General features: G+C 49.0%; 1 protein-coding gene across 1 annotated transcript; it reads left to right on the top strand.

The window, feature by feature from the left end:
- Positions 1-861: 861 nt before the first annotated feature.
- SETD4 (SET domain containing 4) lies at positions 862-22,245 on the top strand (the record flags this gene model as incomplete). Its single annotated transcript, XM_084232524.1, has 10 exons — positions 862-931; positions 5,523-5,618; positions 6,920-6,957; positions 11,415-11,503; positions 12,847-13,276; positions 14,001-14,175; positions 14,784-14,865; positions 15,554-15,634; positions 21,084-21,207; positions 22,111-22,245. The coding sequence occupies 10 exons, from the start codon at positions 862-864 to the stop codon at positions 22,243-22,245; spliced, it is 1,320 nt and encodes a 439-aa protein (XP_084088650.1).
- Positions 22,246-26,690: the final 4,445 nt, after the last annotated feature.

Below are 26,690 nucleotides of genomic sequence, written 5' to 3'. Positions count from 1 at the left end.
TGGACATTTCTATATTTTTAGCACATAATTTTCCAATTAATGGCAGCCTACCATCCCATTTCCTGATATAGTTCTCTGCTATACATTTTTCCTATTAATAATTGCATCATAGTCCATTCCACAATATTCCAGGCGTACTGGTGTGTTTATTTATTTTTTAAAGATTTATTTATTTGTGCATGTAAGAGCTGGGGTGTAGGCCAGAGGTGCGGGAGGGTGAGAGGATTCATCAGAATAGGCAGATCCGCTGAAATACACTGGCAAGGGGAGCAGCGGTAGAAACAGGAGAGGTCTGCTGTGCCGTGTGAGTCAGCTCCGGGCTAGGGTTCAAAATCAGGCCGCTTTTGCCTTTCCTGTGGGAGGGCCCAAGGGCTGAGGGCAGTTGAGGTGGGAGAGGTGGTAGCCCTGAGATTTAACACCTAGACCACCAAGGATGCCCCATTGACAGTATTTTTTCTTTTTTAAACTCCTTAGTGAATGGGGGCTTTATGACTACTGTTTATTCACAGTATCCTTCGTGCTTAATAGATGTTGATTCGAATTGAGATGTAAGTCACCAAAGCACCTGGTGATGAGGCCTCGCATGATTAATCAGCATTTAGTAGGACCTCAGGATAAAGCCCTTTTAGAGGGACCAATATGAGCAGCATTTAATTGGTGCACAAGGGGTCAGGATTGAACTTAGTGTAAATGTTTTGCATACACAGACTTTAGAGCAGTGGCTTACCAAATTAATATTCGTTTGTATATTTAAATCCTCATAGGTACAAAGAACAGTGATCATCATATAAGTGTAAACCAAGGCAAAGAAAATGCTTTTTATTTTAGCCTGAACACATATATAGACACTTCTGTTTTAGTATGAGGAAGGGAAGAGGAAGGACAAGCCGGATCAGAAGGAAACGCTGCCTAAATTCCAACTCCAGAGGAGGTACAGTTCATTTCTTTGGTGCCTGTAATGAAAAGGAATCTTTTGTGGATTGGTATTCACAGATACACATAGCTTTATGCAAAGGCCATGGGCAATGTTCAGAGAGCGTTTTTCCTAAACAGTTCTATTAGTGCTGTTTATCCTTTTGCACCTCAATTAGTGCTGTTTATCCTTTTGCACCTCTGGGGGATACGAATCTATTTCTCATACTTCAACTGTGTGTTCTCTGGGGGTGACTCCTAGGTTTCTGGCTCTGATCCTGATGTCTTGCTCCCAGGAGATTGTCAGTATGACAGTCATCATTTCAAATTCAGTCTGACCCAGTCTGAACAAGGTGCCCTATAGGAAGTCCTTACAACCTCTTGGAAAGTATCAGTACTACATAGATACAGTTGTTACTTTTGAGAAAAATTAGTCACACTCCTTCTAGTTGACCCCAAGCCTGTCAACTAGGACTCTTCATCTTTCCTCTCCCTCCCAGCCAGTGACCTACTCAGCCTGGCCTGGCCTTTCTTAGATCAGCTTCTCCCTTTCCACCCCACTCACCGTAGATGCTGTCAGTTGGCTCTTTACTGGTTTGTTTCTACTTTTGTTTTTCTTCCCTGCTGGTGGGTCATTTACTGCTGTCAGTTTAGCTTTCCTAAGAGACTGCTTCTGTGCTATCTTTTTGGTTTGGGAGCCTCCAGTGATCCTCACACCCTTTTGTGTAATGTCTACACCTTCCCTGCCTGACATCAAATCTTTGGAAGGGGCTCTACCCTGCCACTCTGTATTAGAAATATGTTCTCTGCTCAGTTCTCCCCGAGCTCATCCTACACATTTCCCCTCTGCCACCACCCGTGATCCTTCTTCAGCCTATTCCCTACTTGTTCAGTTTGCCTCCAAGCTTACATCTGAGTTGAGGTCCTGTATTTTTGGCAATGCCATATCTTGTTCTCACGAATGTCACCCTGTGTTGTCATACTTATTGGGTATTATTCTTTTTTTTTTTTTTAAGATTTATTTATTTATATAAGCACTGGGTACACAGTCAGAAGCGTGGGAGGGTGAGAGAATTCACCAAAGCGGGGGACAGAACAGGCAGACTGACGAAGAAGTACACTGCTGAGGGGAGCAGCGGGCGGCAGGAGAGGTCTGCGCGCCATGTGGGACCCTCGCAGGCGGCCGGGGATTGAACTGGCGCTGCAGAGGCTGCGGGCAGCTTTGCCGCCCAGCGCTCAACCGCTGTGCCACTGGGGAGGCCTTATTGGGTATTATTCGTAGGACACCTTGGTTTTCCAGTTTTTCCAACTTAATTGTCAACTTTTTGAGGGTAAAGAGCACGTTGCATGTTTCCCAGGGGGTTCACAGTACTGTGTGTGTAGTAGTTGCTCTTTGGATTTTCATTGATTAATTGCTCTTACTATAAAATCTGTTATCTAATTTGTGATAACATATCTTGGGAGTCTTGTATCTTGGCTCATAAAGATTTTTAAAAGAATAGCTTTATTGCAGCGTAATTGACATATGATGAGCATCACTTAAAGTACATGCAGTTGTCCCTCAAGCAACCTGGGTTTGAACTTTGAGGGTCCACTTACACACGGATTATTTTCAGTAAATACATTGTAAAACTTTTTGGAGGTTTGTGAATTTCTCTTTTATATTATCTTTTCATTTTTTTTTTAAATTAATTAATTTATACAAGCACTGGGTACAGTCAGAAGCGTGGGAGGGTGAGAGAATTCACCGGAGCCAGAGTGGGGAACAGAACAGGTAGACCCATGAAACACACTGATGAGGGCAGAAGCGGGCGTGGCAGGAGAGTTCTGCACGCCTTGTGGGACCCTCACCGGTGGCTGGGGATCAAACCGGCGCTGCAGAGGCTGCGGGCACCTTCGCAGCCCAGTGCTCAACCTCTGCGCCACCAGTGGAGGCCCCTATCTTTTCATTTTTGATGTGCAGTGTTAGTAATATGGGTAACACCTGCGATATTTTGTGTCAGCTAAGACAATGGTGATATAGCTACCCATAGACAGTTCATCTTGTAAACAGGTGATGTAAAGTTACTGTGTCAATGAATCCTACAATAATAATATTTTAATAGTATTATTATAAAATATTTTCTCTCGCTTTTGTAATTTTAAGAATACAGTGTATAATACATATAAGCATGCAAACTTGTTAATTGACTTTATGTGATCGGTAAGGCTTCTGGTTAATAGCAGACCGTTAGTAGCTTCTGGGAGTCAAAAGTGCTCTGCGGATTTTGGACCATGCAGGGTGCTCTGACACCCGAGTTGGTCAACGGTCAGCTGTAATTTGATTTTGACTTAGGGGTACACACAAGAAACCGTCACCGCAGTCAAGATAATGGTTATAGCCAGCACCCCCAGAAGTGTCCTTGTTTCCCTTTATAACCCTTTCCTCTTGCTCCTCTAAATCTTCCCATCTGTCACCCCCAGGCAACCTCTGTTCTGCTTCTGTCACTATTGTTTGCGTTTTATAGTTTTATGTACTCATATACTATGCATTCTTTTTTCCTCTGGCTTCTTTTACTCAGCATCGTTATTGGGTAATTATATGTTGTGTGTCAGTAGTGCATTCTTTTTATAGCTGATTGTATTCCGTGAGTTGTTCCGTTGATGGACATTTGGGTTGCTTTCATTTTTTGTCTGTTACAAGTAGAACGGTTGTAAACATTCGCCTGTGGGTTCTCTTCAGGAGTGAGTGGATCAGGTGGTACATGTACGTTTAACTTTTAAAGAAACTGCCCTACTTTTACACTTGCTCTTAGCCAAAAGGCTGAGACACATGCCTTACTCTTTAAAAGTGGTTGTATAATTTCACATTCCAACCAGCAGTTTAAGAGCGCAATTGCTCCACAGTCTTGTTGACACTTGTTATTATCTTTTTGATTGTTGCTATCTTAATGGGAGTGAGTGCTGCCTTATTGTGGTTTTGATTTCTGTTTCCCTCTCTCCTTGTATCTAGCATCTACCATGCTACTTTGTTTCCATGGACAGACTATTCTAGATACACCTCAATTAATCTTTTTGTGACCAGCTGATTCCACTGAGTTTAATGCCCTCAAGGTTTATCCATGTAGTATGTCTTGCAATTTCTGCCTTTTTAAACACAAAATTATATTGTGTGTGTGTTTATATAGAAAACACATTTTTTTTTTTTAAAGATATATTTTACTTATGCATACAAGACCTGGGGTATAGGCCAGAGGTGTGTGTGGTGGGGAGGTGTGTGTGAGACAATTCACCAGAGACAAAGTAGGGAGCAGAACAGGCAGATTGACTGAAATACACTGCTGAGGGGAGCAGCAGGGAGACAGGAGAGGTCTGCTGTGCCATGTGGGTCAGCTCCCTGGCTGGAGATCGAACTTGTGCTGCAGATAACTTCATAGTGCTGAGACTTAACCCCTTGTGCCACCAGGAAGGCCCTAGACAACACATTGTTGATCCAGGCGTTCACTGCTAGTTAGATTGCTTCCAGCTCTTAGATATTGTGACTAATTCTGCTGTGAACTTGGGTAGGCAAAGATCTGTCTATTCTGGGTAATAGATCTAGAGTTGAAATTGCTGGGTCATAGGCTAATTCTGTTTTTAATTTTTCGAGCAACTGTGATACTGTTTTCCGCAGCAGCCCTACCATTTTACATTCCTGCCAACAGTGCGTGAGCGTTCCAGTTTCTCCGCACCCTTGCCAACACCTCTTTGCAGCTTTGGGGCATGAGGCACACGCTCTGTGGTTTTGATTGGCGTTGCCCTAATGATTAGTGATCCAGAACTTCACTTGGGTCCTTTGCCACTTTATTAACTGGGCCTTCTTTATTCATGTAGGCATTTGCAGCTGTCAGATTTTCTGTCTCAGTTCTGGGGGCTGGAGGTCCACGTGAAGATGGTCGCTGGACCTGTTGCTCCTGAGGACTGAGAGAAAGCCTGCTCCAGACCTGCCTCCTAGGCTTGCAGACGCCGTCTTCTCCCTGGATCTCCTCTGTCATCTTCCCTCAATGAGTGTCTGTGTTCAGAATTTCTCTTTATAAGGACACTTTTTATAGGATGCAGTTAGATTAGATTAGGGCTCATAGAATGACCTCATTTTAACATGGTGACCGCTGTAAAGACCCTGCCTCTGAAGGTCATATTCTGAGGTCCTGGTGGTTAGGACTGTGACAAATGAATTTGGGGTGCACAATTCAGCCCATAGTAGATGTCTTATTTTTCTTTCCCGGTCGCACTGGCCGGAACCCCCAGTGTGGAGTTGAATCGAGGTGGGCGGGCAGGTGCCCCATCTTGTTCCTGACCTGGGTGGCTTTTCATCGGGCGGAGCAGCTGCAGGTTTCGCCTTGGCGTTTCTTCACCAGGTGGCGGCGGTTCCTTTCTGTCCTTGCTGCTAAGAGGCCTGATCAGGAAGGAATGTTAGCTTTTATCAGGTGCGACAATCCTGTGGCTTTTCTTCCTTCATTCATAGTGTGTGTGCTGGTTTTGGAATTTATTCCTTGTCAGGATATGACAGAAATTTCACCAGAGAATTTTGTTAATGGTGACTGATTATATGGTGACTTTAATCGCTGTTTTTTCTGTCCTCTTTTGACTAGTGACTGAGAGCTATAAGCCGGAATTTGTAGCGCTGAAGAAGTGGCTGAAAGATAGGAAGTTTGAAGATACAAACCTAATTCCTGCTCGTTTTCCAGGTAAGGTCTGAGACCTCCAGGTGTCATGGCCTGTCTCTGTGGGAGACGTGCGGGTCAGGTGGGGCGGGCAGGCCGCTGCCACAGGTGGTCTGTGACCTCCTGGGAGCCTCTCTTAGTTGTGAGTCAGGCTTCCTGCCTGCTTGCGGTGGTATTTTTTAATGCCTTACCTTGTTCTAAAAGTCAGGATTATGGGGAGAAATTCCAAAATGGAGAAATGAAATTAAAATGAAAAACTGGAAATGAGAAGAGAAAAATAAGATGAAGGCTGGGATAATGAAAGTAGATAAAAGACATGATTATGAACCCTGGTACGCTTGTCAGGGGTAAGCCTGAAATTCGACTCATCTTTCCAGCGGCCGGGATCTGTTGCCAGGATCTTAGTGTTCCGTAAGGAAAACCAAATTTTTATCCTGGAACTTAGACCTGGGGGAAGTGTCTCTGCTGGGTTCATGGGGTTTTTAGACCATGGAGGCAGGGGTGTTACACGGCTCAGGGGTGCTAGAGTCGTCTTGCGAGTGGGTAGGGTGGTGCCAAGCCACCCTGGAAGGGCTTGTTCTCCTGGAGTGTCAGGAGGGCAGGAGCCCTGAGGGACGTCTCAGTAGACAGTGCTCCCTTGGCAGCTTTTTGGCCTTGCTCTCCAAGTGTGTCAGGGGGAGCCTGCTGTGTGCTCACAGCTGCACCAGTCCTGTGATCTGAAGTGGATGAGCGTTCTCTTCTGGACGCTGAGAAGCTGCTTGTGGCTTAACATCTTTTTCCTGAAAAGTGAGGAGCTTGGGAGGGAGTTTGGTTGAGTATTTTCTTCTGGAACATTCTCTCCCAGCAATGGAGGTGCTAGCTCTGGGCACGTGCCTGTATACACGGCTCCCAGTTCAGTCCAGAAGTGGGTTGGAGGCAACATGGGGAGCACCAAGGTGCTCTTCAAAAGGATTTGGGTCTGCTGTAGTCTACTGTGCCCTCAGGCCCCAGGGCTCCCTCATGGGCAGGCCTTGACATTGTACCGGACAGGACATTCAGACCATGTGTCTCTGCTGCCCTTTTCCATGAAGCACCCACTTGGTAACGGACTGAGCAGTTTAACCCCCTCTGCACCCGCAGCAGCAGATCGTGTATGATAAAAGTCTGTGATCTTTGGGACTTGACCCTGAAGCTTACTGTCCCTTCAGGATTGTGAACCCCAAAGAGTCCCCCAGCATCAGCTTCATGTAACTTCGAAGTTAGTCATACCTTTTATTCAAAATGGTGTCTCCTAGGACCTTGAAGTGACAGCACGATTTGTCCCTTTTCTGTCTCTGTGTCCCTAGGTACAGGAAGAGGGCTGATGAGCAGAACCTCCCTGCGGGTGAGCCTTTCTCTGTCCTCGAGACCCAGTGTCGGTTGTGTGACTTTGGCTTTGTGGTTCAGAACAAGTAAACTGAAAATATTCCTGACACAGGCATTTCTCGTTTACCTAAGGGGTCAATTCTGTCCATTAGGATTAAGTTTGCTGCAGGAGACCCCCAAGCGTCTGATGCCTCCCACAGGGGACGTTTACTCTGCTCCCAGGGACAGGCCTGGGGAACCGGCCCCGCTGCTGCCAGTGCTTCCTTCACGCTGGAGCTCGAGCTGCAGGTGGCACAGGAGGGTGGGAAGGGCAGGTTCCTCTCTTCGAGGGAATTTCAGCCCATACTCACCTGCCAGTGACCAGCCTGGCCCAGCTGCCTGAGGGAGAGGAGGTGCGTCCTCTTCTGGCTGGTGGTCCTGGTGGATTGTGTTAGTGAGGAGAGAGGTGCACGGGGAGGGGGCAGCCATCTCTCAGGAGCAAATTTTATAAACCAGACCGTGTGCTCCATGAGCCACAGGAGCGCGGTGCCCACGCTGAGCGGCGGTTCCTAGGCAGCAGTGCCTGGAGAGGCCGAGGGGAGGCTGAGAGGAGGTTGGGCTCCCGACTCCTGCTTCTGAGAAAGCGAGGAGGTGTAGGGGTGGCAGGAATGCACAGTGCAGGACCTCTGTGATCCGAGCAGACGGGTAAAGGAGAGTCCTGGAGCCCTCGGTGGCCTTCTCAGGGTTTTATTGGGCTTTTACATGTAGTGCAGCAACCAACTACACGCAGGCAGGGGTGTGGTGGGGCCGGGAGGCTGATAGGGGTGGACCTCTTGGCCCCCAGCGAATCTTCACTCTTTCTGGGCTCTCCGGGGCCCTCTCGTGGTCTCTGCGTCTCTCCCTTCTGTTTCTCTTTCTCTTCTTTCTCTCTGGCATCCCTGTGACGCCGCCCTTGTAAGCCCAGCCTTGGCCCCGGTGTACCCACCTACGCACGCCCACACCCCGCGCCAGGTGCCGCCATCAGGCGTGTATCTAGGACCGAAGGGATCCATCATCAATGCTAATGGTGGGAGGGCAGGAAAGCCTGACACTTACCCTACAGGGGGGAAGTGACCAAGATGGCCTCTAAGATACTTCGGTTCTTGAAATGCTAAGGACTTTCTAATGTAAATGTATTATTATTTCTCTTATAAATTATTTCTACAATTTAGTTTTAATTATTTTTACTTATAATTAAGTCCTTAGTTTATTTGAAACCCAGCTGTATCAACTGACCTAAGGAATAGTCCCTATTAGCAGAACGATTCTGTCACACTAATTTATTTTTTTTTTTATTTCAAAATGTCTAATGTGGTAAAATACACCCTGCATGAAATTTACCATAATGTGCAGTTTACCATCTTGGCCATTTTTAAATGTAGCCTTCAGCAGCATTAAGTACATTCACACCGTTTGCAGTGCTTTTATTTTCTGAGGGGTGCTGTGATGGATTTTATTCCGGCGGGATCTAGGGAGGCGGAACACGCCTGTTGCATGTAGCAGCAACTGGGGGGAGCTTTGTTAGGTCATGAGCTGGCGTTGTTCACACACGCTCTCACACATGCCTTTTCTGCTGAACTTCCTGACAGGGACACGCTCAGATCTGACGTGTCCATTTGGGTGAATTTTGATGATGGAGAGATTTGTCCCAATTAAGATACAGAGTGTTTTATTAAGTGGCTTTTTTAAAAATCAGGAAGCCCTGGGTGTCTGAGCCCTGGGTGTATGTGACAGCCAGCTTTGTGGGCGAGGAGATCGAAAGTGGAGCCGGGAAGATTTTTGACTGAGATTTACAACCAGCTTCTAGACGCCCGTCATAAAGCAAGCTGGGCCTCCCCTTGTCACTTGTGTCTGGCGTCTATGACTTGACTTGATATCTGACTTTTTCTTCCTATTGCTTTTGTCTCTATGGGAGGAACTGAACACTCTGCTTTTGCAGGTGCTAAATTGAGACCCTTGTGCCGGGCGGGTGCCCTCTCTCAGCTGGTTGACCCAGGATACTTGGGCCTGGAGTAGTCCCTGGCCACTTAGGCTTCATTGGATGGAATTTTGGGGGCTGCTTTCTGCCTGTTCCCGTAGGCAGCCCTATTTTCTGCCATAAGACAGTGAGGAAACAGTAGGATCTGAGTTTGTAGAACCTTTCTGCTGAAAGGTTGGCCAGGCATGTGTGAGGGCAGGAAGGACCACTGAGCAGGTTTTCTGATCCCATGCAGACCGGGTAAAGGAGGAGTCAGAGTCCTCAGTAGTTTTGCAGGTTTTTTATTTGGGGTTCACCAGGCATATGGCAGGCAGGGGTGCTGGTGGGGGGCTGGGAGGCTGGCAGGTCTCCCAGCCCCCAGCAAGTCTTCACTCTATCTAGGCTCTCTAGCGTTCGTTCTGCTGCTTCTCAGCTTCTCTTTCGGCTTCTGCTTCGGCTTCTACTGCTGCTGCTGCTGCTGCTTCTGCTGGCGTCCCCGTGACGCCGCCCTTAAAAGCACAGTCTTAGCTCAGCTGAATCCCATCTACCTATGCCCACACCCTATTCCAGGTGCCCGCCATCAGGCATGCATTCAGGACAAGATCCATCATCTATCCTGATGGCGGAAGGGCAGAAAAGCCTGACATTTTCTTTACCCTACAGTCCACCCCCTCAGGGTTTTCTGTCATATAGTCTATACATATATATACAATTTTCTAAGCAAGCAAACAATGCAGCCATGGCCCACAAAAGCAAATACATCAAATATAACAAAATACAATATAACAAAATACAACAGAACACAAATAAGTCCAGGCAGGTCACCAACCTAGTGCAAAAGACAATTATTGGTACCAGCAGATGAGCCACCAAATCTGCTGCCGAAGGCACTGCTCATACGAGGGAGGGGAATCACTCACAGCATCTACTATAACATACCAGGAGCCGTCAGGCTTCCTGGCCTTCTCTGGCTGTAGTCTCGGCTACAAGGCACACACAGCATCCACCCCCAGGATGCACTAGCTCTGGGATAGGCAATGTTATTCTGTTGGGGGTAATCGCCAACCCTCAGGGTTTCTGTCTGCAGTCGCTCCAACACTCGGCCTTCACAGCCACCATTGCGACTCGCAGACCCCTGCACTCAAGCCAACCCACTGCACAAGCACATGGGTTGGGGATCCAAACTATGCATTCGGCTTGTGCTCCACCCCAAGCCACGTTCCCCACCCGTCTCCCAAGGACAGGTTCCTCAGCTCCTCACCCTCACTCAAGAATGAGCAGGGCATCACCCACAGGTGATTTTACGAGACTCACAGGGCTTCAGCATACCCAGGCTGCTTAACAGCTGCTTAGGGCTTCTCAACTTAGCATCAGCACCAGCTTTTGCCTTCTCAGTTGGCTTTTCTCCTCCGCCTGGCTGCTGGGCATAACAGGCTGCTTTTGGCCATCTAGGCCCACTGGCCACCCCCAGATTCTCAAAAAAAAAAAACAACCTGCCAAGGTCCTCCGCCTTCTGGCGGGATTATCAGTCCAAGTCCATCAGTCCATCAGTTCAAGTCCATTGGCCTCTCCCTGCTTCAGCAATGGCCTGCTGCCTCAGGGGTCATTGGCTGGTCCTTTCCATGTTGTTGGCTGGTCCTTTCTGGTGTCGTTGGCTGGTTCTCTTGGGAGTCTCCTTAACGCCAGGTCTCGTCCTGTAGCTCGTGGACGTTGTCCACCTTCTGTGCCGCCATGGTGCCTCCAGCGTCATCACAGGCAAACAGTCTGTTCTCCTTAGTCCCTCCAGGTCTTCGGAGGGCTCCAATACCCGTCTACATGGATCTTGCCGACTTAACGCCAATTGTAAGGGCAGGACCGGATGCGGTGCAGGTTCTCTGATCCCATGCAGACTGGGTAAAGGAGGAGTCAGAGTCCTCAGTAGTTTTGCAGGTTTTTTATTTGGGGTTCACCAGGCATATGGCAGGCAGGGGTGCTGGTGGGGGGCTGGGAGGCTGGCAGGCCTCCAGCAAGTCTTCACTCTATCTGGGCTCTCTAGCGTTCGTTCTGCTGCTTCTCAGCTTCTCTTTCGGCTTCTGCTTCGGCTTCTACTGCTGCTGCTGCTTCTGCTGGCGTCCCCGTGACGCCACCCTTAAAAGCACAGTCTTAGCTCAGCTGAATCCCATCTACCTATGCCCACACCCTATTCCAGGTGCCCGCCATCAGGCATGCATTCAGGACAAGGATCCATCATCTATCCTGATGGTGGAAAGGCAGAAAAGCCTGACATTTTCTTTACCCTACAGCATGTGACAAACCTTCTGTTCCAGTTGGGGTTGTGCGCGCCTGGAGTGTCTTGCTGCTGCAGGACGTGGAGGCCAGGCTGCTGGCGACGGCTGGGTGCACTGTGTCAGGTCGTCGTGGGGTCTCAGCTGACGGTGGTGGATTGTGGGCTTTACAGAACTCACGCTCTCAGCCCCTTTCCAAAGGACGGATGTGCTGAACTCTGCCTTTTCTTTGGGAAGGAGGGGCAGATGGTGATTTCGTTGCCTGAGAGCTGCCTGCTTACCACGGACACGGTGATGAGAAGCTCCTTAGGGGCCTACCTCGCCAAGTAAGTGACCATCCACCTGCTGTGCTGGGCAGCTCCCCATTCAAGTCCAGCTCTCCATTCAAGTTCAGCTCCCTGTTCAAGTCCAGCTCCTTCCAACACGTCATCCAGGCCTAGTCAGCAGGGCCGGCTGCTCTGCTTTCGTAGCTAATAAACATCCGAAACAATTTGAAAAATTCACTCTGTTCTGTGAAGTTTGTTCTTCCCTCATTGTAAACTGCATTTTGAAGGTTTTGAAGAGGCCACTGGGGATGTCAGCTTGAATCCTGATCTGTTAATACTAGAAAATGAAGGCTAAGTGGGTAACCTGTATAATTCATGAGACCTGGACCCACAGTAGCCTGAGCTCTGCCATCACAGGACGGCTCCTCAAATGTTAGTTACTCTTATTTTTTACCTTTGTTGTACTTACTTGAATTCTGGTAAGAGCTGTTGCCATCCCTTGAAAGGACGAGTTTTATTTAGTCTAGAAGAGAGGAGGCTGGCACGGGAGGTGAGGCCTACTTCCTGGCGGATGTATGGTCGTCTTTTGGGAGGACTTTCTGAGGACAGGGCGTGAGCTCAGCAGAAGCGCTTTCTAAGTTACAAGAGTTGAAAGGTTGTATTGCCTCTAACCCCCGGGTAAGTTCTAGGACCCCACCCCTTCTTCCCTTTTCGGGCCTAGTGTATCTTACTGGCCTGAGTGTGTGTTGCTCTTGGTAGACACGTATCCTTCTGGAACTTGGAGTGTGATGTGGGTAGTGGGAACCTGGGCTTTGTGGGGTGGGTAAGTTTAGCAATAAAAGCTCTCGAACCATAACAAGGACATAATGAGCCTCCATCTAGATTCACACAGCCGTGTGGCTGATGACTACTGGCAGTGGGACTCGCCGGTCTGAGGACTTGCAATGGAAGGTTTTAGACAATTAAGATGGAAACAGCTGCAGGCGCCCAGTGGTTCCTGTGCGGGTGGGGGTGTAGGCTTGCTGCACCTGCTCTTCCCTTGCCTAATTCTAGATCCTTATTCAGATGAAACAAATGGAACTGTGCCTTTCCAGCAAGCTCTAAAAACAGGGCAAAGAGGTATTTTACAAAAAAGGCATCTCCAACAGAGCAGGAGCTTGGCCTAGTGAGTTAGTTCTTGTCACTCGTGAGAGGGTGATTCTTTTGGGGCGTCTGCATCAGAGTGCAGCCTGGAGGGAAGCCTTGAGGAAGGCGGACTGGGAAGGCGGGCTCTCTCCTGGTGCCTTGAGGAACACGGGGCCGGCGCTTGCTTGGCCACTGCTTGGGTGGGGATGTCTCTGTATTTTGCTTCCTTCATATTTTGCACGAAACTAATTTTTTTAATCTGACTCTGTTTCTTAAAGGTGGCAGCCTCCTCCGTCTCCTCTTCTGGCTCTCTGCACCTTTTTAGTTTCAGAAAGGCATGCCGGGGACCGCTCTCTCTGGAAGCCTTACCTGGACATTTTGCCGAAGGCCTACACCTGCCCCGTGTGCTGGGAGCCGCAAGTGGTGAGCCTCCTGCCCGCGCCTCTGAGAGCCGGGGTGGAAGAGCAGCGAGCCCGTGTGCAGCGGCTCTTCACTTCCTCCAGAGACTTCTTCTTCTCGCTGCAGCCTCTGTTTGCAGAGGCGGTGGAGGGCATCTTCAGCTACCGCGCCCTCCGGTGGGCCTGGTGCACGGTCAACACCCGAGCCGTGTACGTGAAGCACAGGCAGAGGCCCGGCTGCTCCGCAGAGCCAGACACATGTGCGCTCGCCCCGTACCTGGATCTGCTGAACCACAGCCCGCACGCCCAGGTGAGCGGTTGACAGGGGGCACAGGTCCTGTTTGACAGGAAGGAGTCCGATGTGCAGAACCCGTGGCTCTGAATAGTGAGCGATGTCCCAGGGAAGGGACCAGCGGGCTGTAGGTGAGCCTGCCTGTCGTCAGGTGCTTGTCTGTCTTCCCCATCCCGTTTCCCTCCCAGCATCCTTTTCCTTTGCTGCTTTCCCTGCTCTGCTTCCGGGGCCTGTGGTGCCCAGTGCTGTGTGCCCTGGCCGGCCTGCAGCAGCCCTCCCCCCCACGGTGGAGCAGCATGCGTCCTCCTCCCGCAGCTGCACATAGTTGGGTGTCAGAGCCCATGCATTCCCCTGCCCTCACCGGATACACCCCCACCTGGCGGTAGAGGCACCCCCCATGGCTGGTTGCCCTGTCAGTGCCCCAGTTCTCCACCGAGCAGCTCCCACTCCCTTCCAGCCAGGCGTCCCCTACAAAATCTCCTTCTCACGGGCCTGTGCGGCTCCCAGGTGTAGCCGCTGTGCGCCCTGTGTGGCCTGCTGCTGCCCTCGGCTCGTGCACGTGACTGGTTCCTGCCGTCACCCGGCTCCTCTGTCCACTGTGGTGACGGTGGCCGCCCCTATGACCCTGGAGGACGCCTGACTCTTTGGTGGGTGGAGTGGAAGTGGACAGAGGATGAAGGCAGCCCTGGCCCTTTCTGCTCCTGTTGCTTTCAAAAACATCTTTCACCATTTTCCTTTCTAGGTAAAAGCAGCATTTAATGAGGAAACGCGCTGCTATGAAATCAGGACGGGCTCACGCTGCAGGAAGCACGAGGAGGTGTTCATCTGCTATGGCCCCCACGACAGCCGGCGGCTGCTCCTGGAGTACGGCTTTGTCTCCACCCCCAACCCTCATGCCGGCGTCAGTGTCACAGAAGGTGGGAGCCGGCTTGTTATGGGTCTGGGCCTCTGTTACTTAAGTCTGGACCCAAATGGCAAGGGCTTAAAATGGATATCACTTTATTTCTTGCTAGACAGAAATGAAAGCACAGGAGTATAAAAAGAACTCTCAAAAATTGGAAAGTCCCTCATTACACTGCTGTATCCATTAAAGTACAGCTTTAATAATTTTTGCATGTCCCCTTTAAGTTTGTGATTTTTTTTTTTTATGATTGCAGTCACTGCTATCGGGCACTTAGGAATTCTGCCTTGTAAAGACTTGGTGTTGTAAACACCGTGCCACTGTAGAGCCTGTGCTTTTAGGGGTCGCTTCCCAGCACCCCTGCTTCTGTCTTAGCTTTTGACTTAGCTGTGGGTTTGCTGAGAGTGGGTGTGAGCTGAGGCCGTAGACATTTTGCCCCTCGTCTTGGCGTTCTTGTAGCTTTTCAAGGGCTCAGTAATGACTTCACTGAATTGGAGTTGAAGAATAGAGATTTTGGGTCTGCATTAGATAAAACCGTTGACGTGTCTGGATTCCTAATGGGAAGGAAAACCGAGAAGCAAAGGACACCCTAAATCTCAGCCTGCTCTTTTTCTCTGTGTCTAGATGTGCTTGTTAGATATCTTCCATCAAAAGATAAACAGATGAACAAGAAGATTTCCATTTTAAAGGATCATGACCTTATAGAGTAAGTCTCAGCCTCTATGTCCTTCCCCCTCCCCCCTTATTCCGTCAGGAAAGTTTGATGAGAAAGGGAGGCTGGTTTCTGTAGGCACCACGCACCCCCGACCTGTGCCAGTTGGCGGGTAGCTCTTTACTGAGCACTTACTGCGCGCTGAGTTGTGGTTGATGCTGTGGCGGGGGAGATGCTTTGCAAGAAACGGACTTAGGGGCCTGGGATAGAGCCTGAAATTCTAAATCCTGTGCCGAAGGGAGCCCCAGGCCATCGGTGAGTGGGGGTGTGAGCGTGTCTGACATGTGGTGGGGCAGTAGCTTGCCCTCAGCTGCCAGCCATGGGGTGCAGGCCTTGGGGTGAGGTTGGGGCTCGGCGACTCCCCGCCAGATTGGAGTGACAGGGACCAAGGCTGGCCCTCCAGATTGTCCTCCGTGGCAGAGGTCGCCCGCAGCAGAGGGTGCTGTGTCTGGCGGGGAAAACCCCTTGTTTGAGCCTCAGACAGTCCAGATTCTTCATCTTTCCTCTCACCCCGAGCTGCTGCCCTCACATCTAAGTTCAGGCTTATGTTCATTCTTTTGACCGAGGTTGCAGGTTACAGAACATTTAGCAGCCCCTGGGAAAAAGCGTTTGGCTGGTCACCCTGCGCCGTGAGGCACGCCCTGAAATGGCAGCTTTGTCCCTGCTTGTCTTCCCGCTTTAGAAATCTGACCTTCGGGTGGGAGGGGCCGTCCTGGAGGCTCCTCACGGCCCTGAAGCTGCTTTGTCTGGAGGCGGGAGAAATGTAAGTTCCATGCGGGTGGCGTGTGGTGTCGGCCGAGAACGCCAAAGAAGGTCTGGATGTAAAGTTGGGAATTGGGGTTGCTGTTTGGCTGGTGGTGATGGCCCTGAGAGAGGGGGATGTGTGCTGGGGCTGCCGGCTCTCTGTGGCGTTGCCCCTGTGGCGAGGGGTTCATTTCTGAATCCACCTTTCCTGGAATTGTGGTTTCCTTAGAATCTGTGGGCTGGAGACTCATCTCTCCGCTCATCTCTCCCAGGCCTGCTGCTCGCAGGTCAGGGCGGACGCCCCTGCCTCTCTGTAGCTCTGTCGGGTGGGGGCACTCTTTACCCTTCTCTTGTTATAGGACAAGGAGAGGGGTAGCCCAAGCCCCGCAAACCTGCCTATTCTAAATGGGTTCTGCCATCCGCCGCATCAACACAAAACATAGGAGACTTTAATGAGAAGGAACTTTAATAAAACTAGGAAACAATACAGGTAAGGCAAAGAGTCTAGTTTCTAAATGAAGCACCCAAAGTTACCCATCCCCTCGTGGGTAAAACTCCATCCAAATGGGATCAGCCCAGAACAAGGCCCCAAAGCCTGCACAAGTCTAAAGCATCTTCCAGTGGGGACCCACAGCAAAGGGTCGCAAACAACCGGACAAGCCCGGAAGGAAAAGAGCAAAATCAACATCAAGATAAAAGCTGCCATGGTCACCTCCCCACGGGTCTCACCCACATCTGTGTCACCCAGTCCACGATCAAAAGACAAGCGCAGTTTCTTCACGTGTCTCTAGGCTCCATGCGCCTCCTCCAGGTCTCCTTCTGGCTCCATCCTGCTTCCTTCCTCAGTCTCTTCTGCCGCTTCTCCTCTTCCTGCTCAGCTCCACCCTCCCTTGGGTGGGGCAGGGAACCTGGAACCTCCCCCTTTCCTGGGGACCACCCTGTTACAATCCCCCCTTTTAATTTTTATTCCACCATATCTATGGTGGCACAGATCTCGGGGTGTAGTCTTAGGAGACAGTCTTTTTTCAGGGTTCCAATGTGTGCAAGAGAAGCAACAATTAGTCAGCAGCATTGTCCATGAATGTCCAGTATGACAGTTTCATTACTTAAAAATAGTCCATTATCCAAGCCAAAAGAAAAAAAGTTGGAGCATTGGCTAAAACAAGACAGCAAATATATCAAAATCACAGGGAAAAAATGTTAAAATGGTTCAACTTATGCAAAAACGAATTCTCTCAACCTTGATCCCAAACTTTAACAGCATAGCAAAAGTTTGCAAATTAAATCTTTTAAACCATTTTTACTATTTTTGCATAAAATCACAGGGCAGAATAACTAAGCAGCAATTTTAGCTGGCTTTGTTGAAATACTCCATATAGGATCAGAGCGAACCATTGGCATCCGGTCGATGTAGGCTTCAGGTACAAAGTTGGTCTCATCAGACTCCACCTGGGCTTTCCTCTTCTCGAGGGTACCAGGGCATTTTTGTTGGCCAGGTTGTCCAGTCCTGCCAATGGAGGCAAGCTTCCTCACCTTCTTTGGAGGTCTCTGGAACCCTACAAACAAGGCAAACAGGTTCTCCTCTTCTTGGTTCAGCTCTTTTTCAACTTTCTGGAAGAACTCCACACAAAGCCACACAATCAAACTCACGTCCAATTTTTGTTAAAACAGACAAAATCCCTATGGAAGTTATGCAAAAACAGACTCTGAAATCAGTAGCAAAAATTACTACCACTATTTTTATGCTGTGTTGGTATCAAGGGGAGAGAAAATGCAAACACAAGTTAGCTTTGTTGGAAAAAAAATTACAACCTTGCTGCAGATCCTGGTCACCAAAACAAGAAAACTTTGTGGATTTAGAGCAAAATGCAAAAAAATCATCAGTATTATTATGTCAAGGAAAACTTAATAAATATGAGGTGTATTTCCAAGTCTATTCAGTCCTTAGTAGAAAAGTTTTACTCTCAACAGTTCCATCAATAGGAATCTTTTGAGACCTTTTCTCCCTATATTTTCAGAAACAATTCCTGTAGATATGAAACAATTGAATTATACAATATTACAAGGTGACAATCATCATTGACAATTTACATACATACCAGATATTGAGGTTTTTTTTTTCTTTCTTTTTTTTTATATACACATTTTAGAAAACTACTGTTAACATTTTGTACATACCAAAGTTTTACCATTTTCCCAAGTGACAATGCTTCCCTTCCAGTTTTACTTCATTAGGTAAAAGCCAAATAGAACAAATTCATCTAATGCCTTTCCCAGGAGGAAAGGGAGAAACTTTGTGGAGTGTCTCAGGAGCTCTACTGAGGTTCCACAAAATTTCCTTGCATCAGTCAAATGACAGGCTACCAAATTTGTACTTGAATTTAGATTTCTGGGAAGCTTTGCCATAAATATCAGAAAAGTAACAGAAACAACAATATTCAATCTCTATGAAGGCACCGGCTTAGTTCAGTAGCACAATGCTGACAATCAAACCATAACTTTTAGTTTTTCTCATAACTGGAGACTTTTTTTTTTTTTCCTCCTCCCCAACGTCTATGGGCACCATGTATACCAATTTTTCAACCTCTCTAGGCCAAGACAGACACAAGGACATACAGACATACAACATATAGACAAAGACAGTTTTTTTTTAGTTATGCCACGTAGAAGATGTTATGTAACTGCAGTTTTACTCCATAGGCTCAGAAAAAAAATGTCAAAGTCCAAAAAAAAAAATGTGGAGTGTTGCTGGCAGAAAAATTTCCAGTTGTCATCCTACAAACCTAAGACTTTGGAAATAGGAAGGAAAAGTTTTATTAACCACAAGAGTTACATGACCTTGTTTATCACCTTAGGGTTTTCAGTGTTGAAGACTTTATGTTAGAAGTCAATCCTGGGGTATTCTGTACAGCAGCTGAAAGAGCAAAAGTAAACTTTTAAGCAAAAGGAGTCATCTCTTGTTAGCCACCAAGCAGGCAATCCTTGGGTTTCCTGGAATAGAACCTGAAAAAGCAAAATCAAATTATCAGTAATTAACTTTCAATTAAAAGGAGTCATCTCCTTACTTCTGTTAGCCACTCTGGGACAGAAGCTGAAAGAGCAGATTAAACATCTAAGCACAAATTACACCTCCCCCACACTAGGGAGGGACAACAACAACACAGGTATGAAAACCTGGTACAGTTACATGATGCACCCTAAAGAGTGCTTTCCACAACAGACCTTCCTCAGTAGGAAGCAAAAACTTAGAATCTTGTCTTACACCAGCAATTGAACAAATCCAAATCCAGGATTCAAAATGGCAAACATGCCCAAAACAAATTGTGTAGACAAAATTCACAGCAGCAAATCCTTTCAGACTCAGACAAAATCTTGTTAATTTTTCTGATCCAGACTTTGCAAAAATTCAAGTTATCTCCAAGAATCCATCAAGGCTACCAGCAATTACCAGTTACTGCTTAAGGCTACCCAGGCATACATTTGCTAATTTAAACACCACTGCTTCACAATTGGCTGGCAAAATGCATCAGGCAAAGAGCAGGAAGTAGCCAAAGACAAAGCAACATACCACTGAAGAACCATTATTGCCTTTAGAAATGCTAATGAGACAGCAGAGGTTACAAAAAGAAAGAAAAAAGTTCTAAAGTCCTAGCAACAAGAACCTCTGAATTTTACAAGAGCACGCCAAGTGGCCTCAGACGCCATCTTTGATCTGGCCACATGGTCCAATGTACTGCCTAATCTTTTGAGTAAAACTGGCACAGAAAAAATTTCCACAAATTAAAATCTCTTAGCAAGTCACTACAAACAAATTACACACAAACACACAGAATCTTCACAAAGCCCAAGCCAGTTTTTCAACAGCAAATCGACATGAAACAAACACACTAGAGAAACCAAAAATCACATTTGCGCTTATGGTAGCCAGCGCCACAGGGAAGCCCAATTTCCCCATGGGGCTGACTAACCACGGATGGCTGTCCTAAATCTTCGTGGTCGCCAAATCTGTTATAGGACAAGGAGAGGGGCAGCCCAAGCCCCGCAAACCTGCCTATTCTAAATGGGTTCTGCCATCCGCTGCATCAACACAAAACATAGGAGACTTTAATGGGAAGGAACTTTAATAAAACTAGGAAACAATACAGGAAAGGCAAAGAGTCTAGTTTCTAAATGAAGCACCCAAAGTGACCCGTCCCCTCGTGGGTAAAACTCCATCCAAATGGGATCAGCCCAGAACAAGGCCCCAAAGCCTGCCACAAGTCTAAAGCATCTTCCAGTGGGGACCCCCAGAAAAGGGTCACAAACAACCAGACAAGCCCGGAAGGAAAAGAGCAAAATCAACATCAAGATAAAAGCTGCCATTGTCACCTCCCCACGGGTCTCACCCACATCTGTGTCACCCCGTCCACGACCAAAAGACAAGCGCAGTTTCTTCACGTGTCTCTAGGCTCCATGCGCCTCCTCCAGGTCTCCTGGCTCCATCCTGCTTCCTTCCTCAGTCTCTTCTGCCGCTTCTCTTCCTGCTCAGCTCCACCCTCCCTTGGGTGGGGCAGGGAACCTGGAACCTCCCCCTTTCCTGGGGACCACCCTGTTACACTCTCACCTTCTCTGTGCCCCCACAAAGTGGCCATGCTTCCTGGGTGGCAGCTCCTGTGATGCTCCAAGCTTGGTGCTGTCTCCGCGCCTTCTCTCTCTCCCGGGGGCCCCTCCTGCCCCTGAGTTCTGCCGTTGTCTCTGACACTGGAGACTGTCCCCTGTGGGTGGTCAGCTGCCCTGAACGTCCAGGCCACTCGGGGGGATGGTGCCCGACCCCCATTCTTCCTCTTCCAGGTGCTCCCCATCCGGGATCCGCCCCCCTCCCTCTTCCTGCTGCGTCCTGCTGTGGCTCCTTTGGCTCTGCCACCTACTGGCTCAGAGCCACTGCGGCTCCCTCTTGCCCACCCTAAACCACCAGTGCTCTTCTCTGCTTGCAGAACGTGGGCGGCGCTGTCCTCCGAGCCCCGTTTGTACAAACTTTGACCTGAGGTAGAGTCCCTGTGGCGCCCCCACCGTAGTGCACTCCGCTCTGAGTGTGTTTCGCCTAGTGTGCTGCTGCTTAGGGAGGCCTGTCAGTGGAAGTGGAAGACAACGTTGCCTTTCCCCCCAGCCCTTAGCCCTTTGGGCTGTGACCCCACCTTCCCGTTGTGTCTGGCTTTTGCCCCGGTTTCTGTAGGCCGGACGCGGCATTGCCTTGATAGTAAGATTCAGCCCCTGCCTGCGAAGAGCACTGGTCCCCTCACTTCTCATTCTCGGTGTGCCCCGTCTTTCTTGCAGACCTGGTCTGCCTCACACAGAAGCTGCCTGTGGCGGGAGCTTGCCTGGAACCTGCTTCTGGAAAAGCAGGAGAGCGCGTGCGCTGTGTTGAACTGTAGAAGCTGCCTTTGTTTTTTTGCTTGCTAACGTGATCTACCTGAACATTTTGTTTCTAGTACGTGCTGGAAAAAAGTACTTCTTGGGGAAGTGATTTCAGATACAAATGAGAAGGCGAGTTTGGACATAGCCCAGAAAATATGCCGCTGTTTTACAGAGGAGACTCACACTATGCTTAAAAAGGTGTGTTTCTGGAAGAAATGTGTTGGTTAAGAAGCTACTTGTTTTATACGTGTCTCTGGGGAGACCAGACCTTATTTTCAGACATTAGTAATGAGCAATGATGTAACTGAACGTTGAGATAATCTGTGTTTTTTTGACTTAAACACTGGTTTAGATACCTTTTAATAGGTGGAGTTATTATGTGCATTCTTAGTAAAAGATTTTAAAGTCCGTGCCCCCTCTTTTTAAAAAAGATTTATTTATTTATACAAGCACTGGGTACAGTCAGAAGCGCGGGAGGGTGAGAGAATTCACCAGAGCCAGAGCGGGGAGCAGAGCAGGCAGAAGGACCGAAGGACACTGCTGAGCGGAGTAGTGGGCATGGCAGGAGAGGTCTGCGCACCATGTGGGACCCTCACCTAGTTGCTGGGATTGAACCGGTGCTGCAGAGGCTGCAGGCAGCTTCGCAGTCTAGCGCTCAACTGCTGCACCACCGGGGAGGCCCGTACGCTCCCTTTTTATTTTTTGTTTAGTAAATGTTTTAGTTACTAAAACATTTCACTTGACCGCATTCCTGGGGTTAAAGAAGTGATGACCATGGGCCTTGAAGCCATTATGAATGAAATAAGCCAGAATACGAGGACCACTGCTGTGTGATCCACTCAGGTAATGCCCCAGAGTAGGAAAAATCAGAGACAGAAAGAAAGGAGAACAGACATTCCTGGGGGCCGGGGCGTGCTGTGGGGAGGGATTGCTTCTCTTTGGGAAGGTGAAGGCGTTCTGGAGGTGTGAGGGGGGTGCTGTCATGTACTTTATGAGGTACTGGAAGCCCTGAATTGTACATCTAGAAGTGGTCACAGTGGTAAATTTCATGCTTCTGTGTATTTCACTCCAATAAAAAAATAATTTTGAAATAATTTCCAGATTTCTGATATGAAAAGTGAAGAAGGCGCTTTGATAAACCAACTAACTTTGGTGGAAAGGTTGTGGACGGAAGAGCTGCAGATCCTGCAGGCGTCTGCCGAGACCCTGAACGATTTGCAAAGAGCTTTTAGGTGACCTCACCCTGGCGTGTTGTCCAGTTCCTCTGGTGGGCGTGACCCCGCACACATTCTGAGCCTCCGGAGACGTTTTTGAACTAAGCTTTATTTTATGTGGACTCATATACAGTCGGCAAGCAGTTTCTATTAAACAGTCACACACTGAATCCTTTGCCTTTTGCTTTTCCTAAAAACCCTGAACATGGAGAGTGTGTTGGGGGTGCTCTCAGGACACAGCAGGATCTCTGTGGGAGAGCAGGTCCTGGGGCTCCATAGCTGTGTGTGTATTGGGGGCTTGGGGGAGGCACTGCAGCCCATGGCGCTTTACTCTCACAATGAACCTCGGCCCCCAAGAGGGAGCACCTGGCCTGTGGGCCCTGTTGCTTGTCGGACTCAGGAGCTGTAAAGGGCACCTCCTCTAAGTGCTCTGGTACTGTCAGGTTTAGGGGCACATGGGTGGTAGGTGGGGATCCTGGAGGGGGTGCACAGCAGGCCTGGGTCCCAGCCACTCATTGGACTTCATATTCAGCTGCTCTGAACTGGTGTGAGTCACTTCAGTTTTCATCCCTGTTTTCCAGAGGGGCGGGCCCTAGAGTTGCAGCCCTCACTCCCCGACTCAGTGGCGGGCCAGGAGTTGTGGAACCCGCAGGGCAGGTGGGCTAAAAAGCCCCCTCTTGCTTTTGTGGCCCAACTTGATCCCTGGCACTGCAGGGAAGGAGACACGAGGAGAAACATGGGTGAGTCATGTGGAGGCTGACAGTGGCGGCCATTAGCCCCATGAGGTATCTCCTTTTGGCTTAGCTTTGTGGGACCTGCTTCAGAACCCCTCTCCTATGGGTCCCCACCAGAGGTGCCACAGACTGAGGCAAGCTTTTGTTCCTCAGTGGCCCTGCTTTGGGCCTACCCTCTTTGGCAGGGCATTTGCCCATGAGGGGATGGGTCATTTGGGATGTTTTGTTGTGAAAAATAGTCCTTTCTTTCTGCACTTTATTAAAATTCTTTCACACTAAGAGTTTCCTTTGTCTTTTTTTAAAAAAAGCATTTATGCATACAAGAGCTGGGGTGTAGGCCAGAGGTGTGGGGGTGGGGGTGAGAGGATTCACCAGAGACAGAGTGGGGAGCAGAACAGGCAGACTGACTGAAATACACTGCTGAGGGAAGCAGCCGGCGAGATAGGAGAGGTCTGCGCCATGTGGGTCAGCTCCTGGCTGGGGATCGAACTCATGGTGCAGTGGCTGCCGATAGCTTCATAGTGCTGAGACTTAACCCCTTGTGCCACCAGGGAGGCCCCTCATCTTTATGTGGACGATGGCAGAACCCTGTTCTAGGTCATAAATTCCCTTTGTGTGGGATCCCTAGGTACCCCTTGGTCACTTGCTATCAAAACTCTATAAAGGACCAAGAGTAAGTATTTTAAGCTTTGTGGGCCATGTGACCTTTGGTCCACTGCTGCATGGCAACCACTGACTTTCGGTGAGCAGATTGCATGGCTGTGTTCCAATAAAACTTCATTTACAAGCCAGGTGACAGTCCATAGTTGGCTGAGCCTGTCCTATACCATAATTAATTTTTACCTGTCCCCTCTCAGTGGATGTTTAGGATCTACATATATGAACTACTCTTTGAAGGCTCTTTATGTCTTTGGAGAATAAAGCCCTTCTTATCATGGAAGACTGCAGACTCATGGGACTTGTTGGGATTTAGTTATCCAGTGACTGGTGACCAAAGCAACTGTCAGACATTTACAAGGGAAATATTTGATGGTCCACACATCTGTTTTTATATAAAAATAGTATAATACTTTTATAGACAATGCTTGGTGTATATGTGAAATCAGACTCTTTGCAAGAAATTTGGGGTTCTGTTATAGGGCAACCCCAATGTGAAATGGGTTGGCTTGACTGTGGGTCCTCACCTGCATGTTTCAAAGGGACTTATAATAAGACTCAATTGCAGGTGCACACACAAAGGGTAACAAAGGGTTTATTTACCAAAAAAAGGGGAATGAAGAATAGCTTAGGGAGAGAGAGGGATAAATTGGTGGATACGTCCTGCCAGTTCTGCTGAGTTGGAACCCCAACAGCACACTGAAAGCAGGCAAAAATGAAGGCTGCCAAGGCCCGCATGTCTGGTTACACACCGCACCTGGCTGCTTATCTCCACCTTGGCTCCCAGCACCCTCCCTGCGGGGATTTGTAGTCCTTGGTGTCTGCGATGTCTTTGGTCTGGGCTGGGGGTGGGGTCCATAGAACCTACTTGTGGAGTTTGTTCAGGACATCCCTCCCCTAGCAGTGCAGCATATGAGCCCTGGACTGGGCTGTGCTGTCAGGAGGGCAGCTCAAGGGGCTTCCCAAAGACCCCACTTTCTTCCTAGTCTCTCATTTGCCCACCCTCCCCCCACATCACCATTTTTTGCCTCCACATTCTGTTTTCCCTTTCCTGGTGCCTTGGGTGTGCCTGCAGCTCTTAACAGCTCCCACTCACCCCTTCTGGTTACTGAGTCTGTGGGTTGCAAACCTTCCAGTGCTGACTTGGCCTGGGGGGACAGACTCTAGAAGTTAGGATGATTCAGGCAGTTCTCTGTAATCTTTCAGGCTAAAAATAGAAGAGGCACGCCTCAGACTGGGGTGCTTTAAGGACTTCTGCCAAAAGGTGGAGACCGGTAATGACCTTCTAGGAAATCGGAGCTGTAATTGTGTGAAAACGGCTTTCACCGAAGTTCCAGAAGTTCCAGATACTGCCCTTTGAGGGGTCACTGAGGTCCAGAGAGAGGCAGTTTATTTTAGCTCTGTGTCCGATGTGACATACTCATGTTACGCAGTATGTTTTGTCCCAAGAGGAAAGTGTACCCTACCCATACTGATTTGTTGGCTGCTGGTTGAATATAGGGCTTCATTAGGAGTGCCGCCAGGTTTGTTCACCAGCCTCTTTCACAGAGCTGGAAAGCCATGTGAGAATAAGCAAGAGGAGCAGTAGGGGCTTCCCTGGTGGCGCAAGGGGTTAAGCGCTGCACTATGAAGCAATCCACAGCCTCTGCAGCATGAGTTTGATCCTGGGCCGGCCAGGGAGCTACCCACATGGCACAGCAGACCTCTCCTGTTTTGCCTGCTGTTCCCCTCAGCAGTGTATTTTGTTACGTCTGCCTGTTCTGCTCCCTACTCTGTCTCTGGTGAATCCTCTCGCCCCCCACACCTCTGGCCTGTACTCCAGCTCTTGTATGCATAAATAAATCTTTAAAAAGAAAAAAAAGGAGAAGAGCAGTAGGAGGCAAGAAGTAGGCCTGCTGTACTTTCTTACAGCCCTACCAGTGTAGCACATACAACCACACAGAACAACCCAAGGCGCCACACACAAGTCAGTAACCACATCTAATAACCCGATGCAGCACATACAACAACATCACCACAGACAACAACCCCGTCTACCACATACATTGACCTTCAGAACAGCAGCGGCTCTTGTAAAAAATTTGACCTGGAACAGAACAACTGACGCAGCATGTGATCAGTGGAATGAAAAGTAGCTCAGATTTTGCTTAGGGGGCAAGGAAAGGGCCTTGTGGGGGCAGCAGCCTCACCGAGGTGACACCCTCCACGGTGTCAGTCGGGCTTTGATGGGAAGCCTTGGTGGACTTGACCCTGTGTGGGGGAGTGTAAGGGCAGGACAGGACACAGTGCAGGTTTTCTGATCCCATGCAGACCGGGTAAAGGAGGAGCCAGAGTCCTCAGTAGTTTTGCAGGTTTTTTATTTGGGGTTCACCAGGCATATGGCAGGCAGGGGTGCTGGCTGGGGAGCTGGGAGGCTGGCAGGCCTCCAGCAAGTCTTCACTCTATCTGGGCTCTCTAGCGTTCGTTCTGCTGCTTCTCGGCTTCTGCTTCGGCTTCTACTGCTGCTGCTGCTGCTGCTGGCATCCCCGTGACTCCGCCCTTAAAAGCACAGTCTCAGCTCAGCTGAATCCCATCTACCCATGCCCACACCCCACTCCAGGTGCCCGCCATCAGGCATGCATTCAGGACAAGGATCCATCATCTATCCTGATGGCGGGAGGGCAGAAAAGCCTGACATTTTCTTTACCCTACAGGGAGCAAGCAGGTGCAGGGCGGGCAGGAGCCCCCGGGAATCTTTCTCTGGGCGCTCTCTGGCGTCAGCCTGTGGTCTGCTTAGTCTGCAGTCAGAGCGCGCGTGCTTGCCCTGCTGCTGCTTTTAGCCCAGCTTCTAGGCTCAGGTGTGCACACTGACACACATCCACACACGCTCCAGGTGTCCACAGTCATGCACGCGTGCCCGGCGCCCACACCCTCGAGCGCCTTCTGTGTTAACACGATCAAGGCTGCAGGTGACAGCCACAGAGGCTGGTGGTGGAAAAAGCCCGATTAGCTCATTTATGCTACACCCTGGATTATGTGACCCCAAGAGCTGGTCTCTGAATAAATGTAATATCAGAGGATTGGGGCCAAAGCCATG

This window comes from Talpa europaea (assembly GCF_964194135.1).
Source record: "Talpa europaea genome assembly, chromosome: 4".
Lineage (NCBI taxonomy): Eukaryota > Metazoa > Chordata > Mammalia > Eulipotyphla > Talpidae > Talpa > Talpa europaea.
The sequence above is the reverse complement of the archived record's forward strand: the minus strand, read 5'-3'. Positions and strand labels throughout refer to the sequence as shown.